Source organism: Protopterus annectens, chromosome 1.part1, assembly GCF_019279795.1.
Source record: "Protopterus annectens isolate FY-2018-M chromosome 1.part1, PAN1.0, whole genome shotgun sequence".
Classification (NCBI taxonomy): Eukaryota; Metazoa; Chordata; order Ceratodontiformes; family Protopteridae; genus Protopterus; species Protopterus annectens.
This window is the reverse complement of record NC_056726.1, coordinates 1,444,381,384-1,444,394,369: the sequence shown is the minus strand read 5'-3', so window position 1 is coordinate 1,444,394,369 and position 12,986 is coordinate 1,444,381,384. Positions and strand designations below refer to the sequence as shown.

At 33.7% G+C, this 12,986-nt stretch overlaps 1 protein-coding gene across 2 annotated transcripts in view; it reads left to right on the top strand.

Moving 5' to 3' along the window:
* The window catches only part of LOC122810855 (urea transporter 2-like), a 1,084,839-nt gene that overhangs the window by 413,674 nt on the left and 658,179 nt on the right, over nucleotides 1-12,986 (top strand). For both annotated transcript variants that reach the window (XM_044082408.1, XM_044082415.1), the window contains exon 6: nucleotides 3,135-3,263. In XM_044082408.1, the coding sequence (XP_043938343.1) occupies nucleotides 3,135-3,263 (129 nt within the window). The remainder of the gene's footprint in view (nucleotides 1-3,134; nucleotides 3,264-12,986) is intronic.

Below are 12,986 nucleotides of genomic sequence, written 5' to 3'. Positions count from 1 at the left end.
CAACAGTGGCACAGGAAAATAATTTTCTTGGGTGGCGAAAGCCAGGGTACCTTTGGCTAGGCTTATATAGGCCCTAGGGCCAATAGCCTAGTATGTACCTCTGAACCTATGAACCTTCATATTAAGACTAGAATATACACCACCTATCACCACAATTTACTCATCCAAGAAAACCACCAAAATTCAAACTGCTATTATGAAATACGTAAATTTATTAAATTCTCGCGACAACTCAAACACCACTACATCAACCTATAAAAGGCAAACCAGCTTCTTATCATGGCTTGATCCATCCTCATTTTATACTTGTATAGGAATATAACTGGTTCAGGAAAAAAACTTGTCAAATACCTAAAAAACTGATTTGTTCCTGTATTCTAGACAGGGGGCTAACTTCCTCAACTTCTTAGCAAGTTAGCAGCTCTCATAGTTTAACTGCTCTTCTGAACTTACAAGTTTGACAGATTCTCCTTATCCTGTGTGGCAGGAAAAGGCTATCTCTTTGCACATGGCAGTATTGCATACTATGCCCTATATGCTATACCATAGTATATCAGTAGTATACTATATCCTTCCATACTATACCATTTCACTTCCTAAGTGTTAAATGGAAACTCATTTTCTACAAACTTTTTCCACTTAATTTCCTCCTCTTTCTGTTAATTTTGAGACACTGATATTTCTCACAGGCCTGAATTTTGTACTAATGAATCATAGAAATATGTATTTTGATCTCTACTAGTACAAATGTATGTTCTATCTTGTATGTCACACATTTTGCATTAGGAAGTCACAAAGCTGTTTTCACTGTCTGCCATTTGCTAGATATACAAGCAAATTGCCTGTCTTTGAAAAAAAACAAGTTGCATAGTATTTCTTGTATGTTTGCTTCTTGGTTTTAAATGTCAGTAACTGTGAGTCTCACATATCTGTAATTTATGTAATCTTTGTTGTAGGTTCGTATTTTTCAATAATGAGTATCAGAACTGAGTGTACTTATTTATTAATTGCCTGCCTTCAGCATTGTAAAGTGTATACTACCTCTATGATATCTCTTTAATTGTATGTTTGCTTTTGGTTTTGAATCTCTCTAATGTTGTGCCTTGGCATCCAGGTTGTGGTGAAATGGGACCTTGGAGCAGTCCACTAACCTGATTAACAAAGTGTAAATACAACTAAATACATTTTAGCCCCACTTTAGAACATAACTGTACTACAGTGGCAACATGGAAGTGACTCCCCATTCAAGGAAGAATGCCCTTCTTATTAAACAAATTTATTTTCAAGCTACTTCATGACAGCTGCTGTCCACCCCTGGAAAACAAGCTGCAAATAAAAAGCAGTTTCTATTTCTTGCAAGGGTTCCCTGACATTAATACATGGGGCCAAGCCACCCTGTTCAGGGGCACATTTTGCTTTTGACATTTTGATATTTTAACATTTTGATGTTTCGACATTTTATTGTTTCAATCAACCTTCTAGGAGCCCTTGCAAGACTCCAAAAGTACTACAATATTTAAATTGCCATGTGAAGTAGTGTGCAATGAAATAGTCTTCACAAAAATCGCTCTTGCTGCTTGTAACTCACTGCCTGATAAATTCACAGATATGAACTGCTTTCAAAATGTCATAATACTGCAAAAACAACTATTTATTCAAAACACTTAGTTGTGATTGCTTAACTAAACATGGGTGAATACAGGTGTCTCCATTCATGATCTAAAATTTTTATTTATGACATACATAAGGCTATATCTGTTTTTCATTTTTCCTCTGTATATATGTGTGTGTGTGTGTGTGTGTATCTTGCATTTATAATTTTTCTTGAATTTACTTTCTCTTTCTTTGATTTTATGCCTCTTATTTGCCTTCTTCACTCTTACTGTGTTTTTAGGTTTCACCTTTATTCGACTTGTATATGTCTACCTATATGTAGATTGCAACTGTTAACATATTCACAATGTTGCTTACTGTAAATTATATATTGACTCTCTTTCAGTTTGTGCAGAGTTTGCCATACATGCCTTTGCACACTGACTTTGTACTCTTACCTTCTTAGCCCAGGCCATATCTCAAAATAGTATTTGGACCAGTGTACCAAGCTGGCTAAAAAATGATAAATAAATAAGTACTTATATACATACCATACATACATGCATACATACATACATACTCAATTAAATAAATAAATACATAAATAAAACTAACAGCAAGGAATATTTTTTCTCACAGTGACCTCCAGCTCTAGAAGGTTACATTGATGGTCTTTATAAGAACTGTTCCCAAAAACAGCAAATGATGGTCATTAGAACTTCTCTGGAGCTGTCAGACTACAAGGACAGGCTGACAGACTCTTTCCTTATGCCCAAACCATTTCAGCCTTGTGCATCTAATGAAGTCTTTATGCACCAATGCTTCTGCAGAAGTACATAAAAACTCCCATATTTCTAGGTCACTATGGGGCAATCCTTCAGCCCTAGCAGCAGATTTGTGCGTCAGTTTCTCTCCCATGATTCCCTAATGATGGCTGACCTTAATAATAGTACATTTATGCTGGTCCTTCTCTACTCATTCTTTATACTCCTATACCAGCCTTCTGGGACCTGGATTTCTTCTGATGTTTTAGAAACCATGCCCTAAAGCACAAGGCTTGAATCATATGCTGTTTGAGCCTGATAACAAACAGTAACAGATTTTCAGTGAAAATTCCATTTCATTTTCTTTTCTTCTTATTGCCTTACTATGGTGTTTGAATATCAGGCAAATACTAATAATTAATTCTGTTCCAAAGCCATAACGGTATTATACTGTAGTGAAACTGTTAATAATTTATATTTGTAGCAAATACTTAGCTCCCTTCTGCACGACTCTAACCCCATGTGCAAAAATGGAAAAAGGTGTTGGAGATGGATGGATGGATGGATGGCTGGATGGATAGATGTAAACTGATAACAATGTAGCATTATGGAGAATAAATTATTTTGTGAACTGTTCTGCAGTTTATGAAGATGGGGATGACTTTTATGTCAGCAGCACTTTCACAGGTGTGACTTGGGATGTACTATAAATTACTTGGAAATAGCATACATGGTAACCATTGCTTAATGTTACTTGACATACTGTTTTATTTTCAGATCTTCAATTGCAGCAGGCCTCTATGGATACAATGGGATCCTTGTGGGCTTACTAATAGCTGTATTCTCTGCTAATGGAAACTGGTACTGGTGGCTGATTCTCCCAGTGATTATCATGTCCGCAGTCTGGTAAGCGGCCATTTTGTTTAATTATTTCTTGTCCTCCCACGTTTGCCTTCTGTATTATATTGCTAAAGCTCTGCAAATATGTTTAAGACTTTTCAATTTGAATAACTGCATAATTATTGTGCTTCCGTATTACTACACAGGGTTTCAAACTGTCATTGTCATTTTATTCCAGTTGTAAACTTCTGTATGTATATGTTACATACTGTTGTTTTCTGTAATACTGAGGGAGCTTTTCACTTCTTGTTCCTCTCTGAAAATGGGAATGGGCCTGACCCAGTAAAGATAATCCAGTCACAAAATAACCAAAAACAAACAAAAACACTGCAAAATAACTTCTGCTTTAGGAAAGTAAGGGCAAAGCCTTTTCTCTATATATATAAGAAAGCAGGTTAAGTTTTCTTCTTGCTAAGGTAATTCAAGACTGGTGCAAGACAGCTAAATGACAGACATATTATAAAATGCAGTGTCAATAATTTCACACAGCTGAAAATGACCATCACTAAAAACCAGCTGGAATATAGTAAGTGTTGGTATTCTGTTTGTTTTCAGTATTTTGAGTTTTCGTACAGTGCGGAATGGGAAGAGTTCCCTTTTCTGCACTGTAGTGTGATCCTGGAGTTGTTATATTTAAAGACCGGAGGAATGGGGGGTGCAGGGGGACTTGCCCCCCCCCCCCGTTTAAACCATTCAGGTAGGTTTTTTCTTTTTCTTTTTTTTTTTTATTGCATTTTCAAACTTTTGAAAGTTCGATCATATGGTGTCGACCATATGATGCTCGAACTTTTAAAAGTTTGATTATGTTATGTAGATGCAATCAATAAACCATTATTTAAAAATTATCCAAAACTACCTAATAATAAAGTTAAAGAAAAAAAACATATAACATCTTAAAACTCATGGTTAATAGAGTTAATAGACATAACTTAGTTCAAATAAGTCAAACATTCATATGTGTGTGTGTACATCTATATATATATATATATATATATATATATATATATATATATATATATATACACACATATATATAAATAAAGCCCAAAATACTGAAAACTCAAAATACTGAAAACAAACAGAATACCAATACTTACTATATTCCAGCACAAGTACATGCAGAAACAAATAAAACACAAACCATGTTACTCTTCTCCAAGTATAACCAGGGGGACAAGTATTCCTGCACTCCCCACACCCCCTGCTACTTAAATATATCAACTCCAAGATTGCACTTAGCTTGCTGGAATATAGTAGTGTTGGTATCCTACATGTTTTCAGTATTTTGAACTTTCGAGATTTTGGTCTTAGGATTTTGGTCTTCAGGATTTTGGGCTTTCAGGATTCTGGAAAATACCTTTTCTAACTCCTATCTGCATTTTACAAGTGCCCATCTATTTCAACCGAAAAAAAGTGTAGTGAAAGGGCAATTTGTTAGAGTTTGTAGGATGAAGTCTGATGACCATGATTTTTGAGAGAATATGATTTATTAAAGGATATGTTTTTGGAGAGGGCGTACCCTCTGAATTTAATAGAAGAAATTAATGCAGAAGTTTTAAGGGGTAGTGCAACTAGATTTGCTCCAATCCTTAGGGCTGACTACAGCATTTTCTACCAGGAGGTAGGGGAACCAGGTAATGCAGTTGCTGAAGGGGATAGAGACACCTTTACACTGGCCTTTGTCACCAACTTTAATGGGGATGCCCCAGTTTTAAAAAAGTGTTGTAGAGTGAATGGGAAAAATGTGTTAGCTTGATGGATCTCGAGCAAATTAGTAAAACTCCACTTACTTAAAGTTATTTTTCAAAAGGGTGTTAGTATTAAGGATATTTTGGAGTCCAATAAGGAAGGGCTTTCTTTGAAATCTAATAAGAAGAGTGGTACTTAACAATGTGGAGTTTGTATATACATTAAGAGGACAGATATAATTTGGGAAAGACCCATTGTAATTGTAATGGCATGGGGTTGTCTATATTGCCCTTTGTTTAGCATGTGAATCATTTTACATTAGGAAATTGGAGCTCTTACTCAGGAAGAGAATTTACAAACATATCTATGAAATTACAAATAAGAATGAGAATAATGCCCTTTACAAGTGCACCTGTATGTGTGAGGCAGCTAGCTTTAATTTTTTTGTGGTAGAAGAAATAAACAGGGACATTAGGGGTGACCCATGGGAAACCATAATTGAGTGTAAGGAATTATACTGGTAATTAGGTCTGTAAAATTAATAAATCACTGGGTCTTAATGAGCACATTTCCATTGCCCCAGTCCTAAAGTTAAGAGCTGCTAAGTTATAAATACTGACAAAAAACACAAATATGTAAAAAGTGGTGGTAGTCTAGGTTATTTTCATTATTATTTATTATTTGGATTAATACATGTATATACACAACATATTTTAATTATTTTTATCAGTTTTTTTTTAGAATTAATATATTATAGAAAGTGATATCCAAAGTAAAGGTTTGTTTTCTGGAAAGTACCACAATTTTTGTGTTCAGTGTAGGATCATTTTTTGAACACCAGCTGTGTGCACTTTCAGCCTATGCTGGTGGAATTTGATAACAGTGGGGGCCATCAAATAGTACTACCCAGTTTGTAGTTGCCAACAAACCAGGGTAGTGATACGCCTGTGGTATTGGCTTGAATATCAACAAAACAGATACCAAAGTGACATGGTACCAGCACAGAACCCAGTGAGACAGCTCTAGTAACAGTTTTACATTCTGAGAGGGTACTCACAAAGCTTTCACAAATTTAGTCCTATCAGACAGCCAAACTGCAATCTCGCAGACTAAATAGTCTACTACACTACCATAGGGCTGGTCTCACAAGCTTTGATTACCTTGAGATAGACAGTACGTAGTGAAAGACCAATGTCCACTGCCTCAGTGACCTTTTTAAAGATCACCACTTTGAGGATGGAGAACTTACCCTTCAGAAATCCAAACCAGTGTGGAACAGCATCCATCAATGCTGTGTACATCTGCATTTATGAATTTCAATATGACTCATTCCATGGCTTTAAGAATGAGTCTATGCATATTAGGTCTGAAGAAAAGCCACCTTTATGTAAAAGCATCACTGCAGCAGTTCTCCAGGTTTTTAGAACAAACTCTGGCTAAACTAAGGTTGAAAAGACTGAAAAGGGATTTTATATTTAAACACTGACAAGGATGAACCTTGGTATGTTGTCAGGACCACAAAGATAATATTTTTAGATTTAGGCATGGATTCTAGGACTTATTTAATTGTGAATTTGCTCCTGGGAGGGGTACCATAGTAGGGATAGTGATAAAGATGAAATGGGTGGGTGGAAAAAAAGATTTTTCTGCCAAAATATTTACTATGTCCCTCAGGCTGGAGTAAATGGTGTTACTGCAGACTAATTGAGTGCATTGTTGGGCATTATTTCTTAGCTTTGTAACATACCTGAAGAAAGGGTTATAATGAATTTTGATGTGTGTGTCTACTTAAGCTCATATTCAGCTGTATATTTCCTAATGTTGCTCATAAGATCTTTTCTGGTCTATTTCTGCACATTTATTGGGTAGGGGATTGGCTTTCACAGTTATTCAAGATTTTTCTTTTGTTTTACAGTTCACTCTGTTTCTCTACCACAGAGTTTATTCTTCAATATGTTACTGTACATAGGAAGAGTGGGCAGTGACTTGTCTAAGTAAGTGCTGAGGTATTGATGGCATTCAGAAGTGTAAGAGGATGACTTTAAATGGATCTGTGGGTGGAGGTTTATTGGGGAATTTCCCTAGGTCATCTAAAGGTTGTAGCAAGATAGCCTTAGTGAAATCCCGAGAGAGTGACACATTTGGTGTGGAGATAACTGAAGGCCTAAAGGAAAATATGACAGAGTTGCAATCATATTTTATAAGAAAAGCAAGGTCTGGTAAAGGCTGGGATTAAATTAATATGGACCAGATGAAGTGGGCTTGGACCCTGAAGTGGGATGTGTTGTAACGATGCCTAAGAAATGCTGAACATACTTATTTTTGTGGTATAAATATTCCAGTTTATGGTAGGCAGCTAAAGTCTCCTAACATAATAGTGGCAGGTTTAACAATAATCCCTTTAAATGTACTGAGGTAATTACCATTGTCTCCTGGAGGTAATGATGGGGGTCTAAAGAAGGAAATGATACAGCAGTCAGTTTTGCTAAGCATAATTTTGATGTCTAGGGGCTCCAGTTTTAGATTTTTGAAAATCTTATCTGAGGTGATAGAATTTCTCACAAAAGCAGATACACTCCTGCTGACACACTTAGATCTGAAAGCATTATAGGTGCAGAATCTTGGTGCACAGGGAGTACTTCTACTGCATTATAATCACATTTTTGATAACTATATAAGTATTGCTCTGTTTAGACTCCTAGCATTGAGTAGTACAACTTTTACATTGTCTGGATCTGAATCTGAATTTACTATGTTGGAAAGTCCAGTAAGTGCAGTTGCCTAAAAAATGCACTATAGGGCAGCAACTACACATATTGGATTCCATTTGATTTGAAACTAATGCTGCCTGTTATAATGTCCTGATATTTAGGCATCATTCTTAGGGAAAGCAATATGCCACTCATGACCATTGTCTTTACTGCTTTTAGCAAATACATAATAAGTTCTGTCATTCTCTTTGCACATTCCTTTAGGTAGAGCAGTTAAAGTCATTTACTTATACATGGACCACTTGTTTAGAATCAAAACTGTCAGGTTTAAGGGTTCTTAGGGGCATTATGATGTCTTAGATTCTGGCGACTATTGGTCATTCTGTTTTTGTCCCGCCTGATAAGTGTGGAGTTGGCATGTCATACAACACAGTCACCAATGACTAAGACATGTACCTGAACAGTGGTATTTGTTGATGACTTTAAAGGATTCTACCTACCTCTGTGGTGACTAGTTTGTTACTTATGTGAAATAGTGGTATTGGTGGAAATGGAGGTAGATGTTACATCATGTATCTGAAGCTGAGATTTCTTTGTGCAGACTCTAGAAAGCAAATGCCTCTGCATGGTTTACTATCATATGTTCGAAGCGAACTCCATCGACTGCACTTTTGTTGAACACGGAAGTTCGAAAACGGTAATATCGAACACCAAAAGCCAACCTAGGAACAGTTTTAACTTGGGTTGAGATAGGTGTTCAGTGTTATTGCCGAACTACAAACCTCTCCCCTATCTCGACCCATGTTAAAACCCGTTCCTAGGTTGGCTTTTGGTGTTCAATATTACTGTTTTCGAACTTCCATGTTCGACAAAGGTGCAGTCGACGGAGTTTGCTATGAACATATGATAGTAAACCCTCTACACATGTTAAAGGTCTGGTGTTGTGCATTGACTAGTAGAGTATCTTGTAAATGAGGTGCTTATCAACAGCAGCCTGATGAAAGATTTAGCATCTAGGTTAACTCATTCAGTCGGGAGCAGCTCAAGAATGCTGGCTGCTAACTTCCCCCATAGAAACAATAGTGCATCCTGAGCTTGATTTTCAAATAATCTGTTTATAATATCATACTGAAAACAAATGATCACAGCTTGCAATAGCTCAGTGACCCAAATCCATGTAAATACATTCAATTTCCATCTCATTTGTTTGTGTGGTATCAGCTTCAAAATGATACCTTAACCAGTATTCTGTTATGCTCACTTTCTGAGATGTTTACAAAAATAAGAGAAGTTTCATATTTCTTGTATACTGACAACTAAACAAACCATAATATTTCAACACTTGTAATAGTGGATAAGTTGTGCATATTGGTGTTAGCTTCAAAATGATTCATCTCATTTGTTGTCCTTATGTTTATTTCCAAAGTTATGATAATAATAATGGAAAATATGATGTTCACAATGTGGCAAATAACCAAAGTATTACATTTCTTAAAATGTCATTGATAAGATATGAGGTTATTGTAGAAGCAGACTCACACTTGTGCTAGCTTCAGTATTATACTTTACCTGCTGCCTTACCTTTCTTTCTTGCAGAGATATTTTCAAAAATATGACAAAGATATTAATTTTCATAATTTAACAAATAAACACGGATAACTTCACCATGTGTGTGACCCACAGTTCATATCACTGCACAAAGCTGTACATTTTGATAACAACTTCAAAATGTAACCGCAATCATCATCTTGCCATCTTCCATGATTAATTCATCAAAATATGAAAAACATTTTTCATAACATAAGCAATAAACAAATTGTGATATCTGATCATGTATGCAACATACAGTTCCTGTCCTGTCACCATGTCTTTAGTATAGACAGTAACTTCAAAATGAGGACTTACTGATTATGTTGATATGTTCTCTAGCAGAGTTATTTACAAATATATACAAAATAGCTACTTTATATAACCTAAGTAATAAACAAATTGTGATATCTGTGTATTTCTGCACCAGTGTTGTCATGTCATACATATCAATGGCAACTTCAAGATGAAACTATAATCATCATCCTAACAAGTTCCTTAACAGAGTTTTCGCGAACATATAAACAATATAATTTTCATAAACAGCTTAATAAACAAATTCTGGTATATGTGTAGCTTTGCTTCATATACATGTCCTTTGGATGAAAGATTAAACCAAGGCCCCATCTGGTTGAGTTGGTGGTAGCTCAAGTGGATGTAAAAGATCTCATGGCACCTATCAAAAAGTGTAAGGGTTCTTTCTTATACAACTATATACAGTTTACATATTTAAAAAAGATTTATATTAACTCTACATTCCTCCATTGCTAACAAAACGCTGCATTTGTATAGACCGCCATTATTTTCCACATCCACCACCTGATTTTTCGTTTTATATTTGGTAATATCCACTTTCCCTTAAACATAATCTCATTCAGTCTTTCATTCCTCCATATAATACAAAACAAATTGTATCTAAAATTACTAACATATTCTGCACTTTATTTCCATAAAACCATATTCAGTCATATATCAATATTTATCTGTTTATAATCCCATAATTCTTTCACAACTTTATTTGTTATTATTTTCCCATAAACTTTTAAATCTTTTACATGTTAAGAAAACAAGCTCTGTTATTTCTAACCCTCCACAAAAATGAATACTCCTTTAATTTCCTTTTTTATAAAGAGTATTTCCTATTACTGGCAACGTATTAATTTGTAACCTCCATAAGAAATCTTGGCATGTGACATTCTTCATACACCATCTATTTATTTGCTTTATAGTTTTATTTTTCTCCTGTTCAATGTTCCCATGGATTCACACAATAGTTTTGCAGCAACAGTTTCAAAAAGACATGCGTCTGGAACATTTCTCCACGGGCCTCCGCTGAAAATTGGCTTTGTTCCAAGTTGGACTTTTCCAGTAAACAAATGTTAAATGCAATAAAACATTATATTTTTAAAACATGTTTTCCTATTTTCTTTTATTTCTTCTATTTTTAATTTCCACAATTTTATTTTGTTAATGCATTCTTATTTCTCCATTTTCTTGCTTTTATTCATTTTTGTTAAACTCCATTTTTATATTTCTTCCTAATGTACTTATCAACTTATTTTCTTTTATATTTATCCATTACAGCACCTTATATAGATTTAATGAGGTGCCATATACTATCAGATTCAGTAAACCTAAATCCCTGTTCTCTTTATCTATATTTGATACCCCTCTTTTAAATATATTTAACATAGAGCCCCAAATGAATTGGAATATCATTTCAAGAAGCTGTTTCTCCAATTCTCTTGGTATCATATATACACCAACTATATATGATCATTTCCCAATCCATAATGTATTTGTTAAATGTACTTTTATCTTAGATTACAACCTATACATATTCTACATGATACTGAGTCACTTTAACTCTCTCAAAATTATTTCACATTGTTCATTAAATATATTATATTCTCCAAAATCAGTTCCTAGTACTAATATCTTTTTTTTATCAAACTGTATTCCTTCCAACACTTTATCATCTCCAAAGCCCTTACATTTTTCTTCATTAATTTTTATCCAACTTCTTGCAATCTTTTATGCACATATATAATTACCTCTTTCATTTGCATAAGTCATAATAACAGGATATGAAACTTTAATTTCCTGTACCCATTTACTTTTTCCATTTCTTCATTTATCCCTTTTACTAACAATTCATAACCATTACAAAAAATACTACTTATTGAATATCCTTGTTTTAAACTTCTTTTCATCTCTAGTTCTGCACTTAACCATTTACTAAAATTCTCATTATATTGTTTTTAAATACTGATTCACACACTTTATTTTTATAATGCAATCATATTCTTCCATTGTTTGTCAGAGGATATCATGCTGTATTGAATTAAATGATTTATTTATATCAGCCACCATTAATTTTGCCTATTTTTGTTTTGTCTTAATATCATTCATAATTTCCCTAATTATCATTAATAATGCTTAGCTTCATTTTCCTTTGACCCCATAAAAAAGCTTCTTCCAATGTGTAGTTTATTTTTTTCTAATATTTTTGTATTATCTTCATAAATAGCTTGTAATCACTATTATTCAACATTTCTAGCCCCTAGTTTTTAATTTCATTTATTATCCTTTTTTCCAGACAAACCTCATAACACACCTACATCTTTCTACATAACCAATACCATCATTTAACAATTCATTAAATATCTTTACCAACATTTCTTTTTGCTATTGCATTAAGTTTCTATACATTAGGTGCCCTATATGTCTGCCCCGGCTGCAGAACTTATATTTATTTCCTTCATATACCTATATCCTTTATTTCCTTTTCTAAATTTATATTTGTATTTTTTTCTAATTCTTTGCTCATTTCTTCTGTAAACTGATTTACTCTCCACTGCTTTTTTCTTTTATTTCTTTTTACAATCTCTTTCATATACTTAACTGCAGCCTTCATATTATTTGTTTCTTCTCTCTCAATATTTCATTTTTCAATTTTTATTTCTCTCATTATGCCACTATCCTTCTTTAAAATTTTATTTAAAATATGGTAACACTTCCTCCTTTTATGGTGATACTTCCTCCTCCTTGTAAAAATTTTATTGTTTATATAATAAACCTTTATGTTTTCTTGATTCTTTTGACAAATTTCTTATTTTGTTTCTAAAATATTCTCTTTCATTCTGGTCAAGGCCATATAGAGCAGCTTTTTGTATTCTTTATAATCTTTTTTATCTTTTTGTCTTTTTTTCTATTTTCTGAAGTTAGATACATTCTTTCATATTTCTCCTTAAATATTATTCACCATTCTGACCTATTTTTGTAAAAATCTCTCATTGTCAAATGGTATGTCCATTACATTATTACTTCTCAACCTTTCTCATTCTACTCCTTTCCATTAATTCTCTTAATTAAGTTTTCATTTTTATATATTCTGTATTTTCATCTATTTCAAGCAATATTGCCAAATGATCTGAGAAACTCATTTCTATTGTTACTTCTATCACTTTTCTTATAGTTTTAGATATCAGAAATAATATATCTGTTTTTAATTTTCCTTTTCTATATGTGCTTTTATTCAAAACCCATAGCTTTACATTCCCACAGATTACTATTTATTACATTGCTTTTTATCTGATTTTATTTGTTTTTTGCATTTTATATCTCAAATCACAATAACAGTCTCCTGTTATTATTATATCTATATTTACTATAGCATAATCCAATATTTCTTGAAATAATCTCTCCCTTTCCTTATATATGACATGTGCATATACTGTTA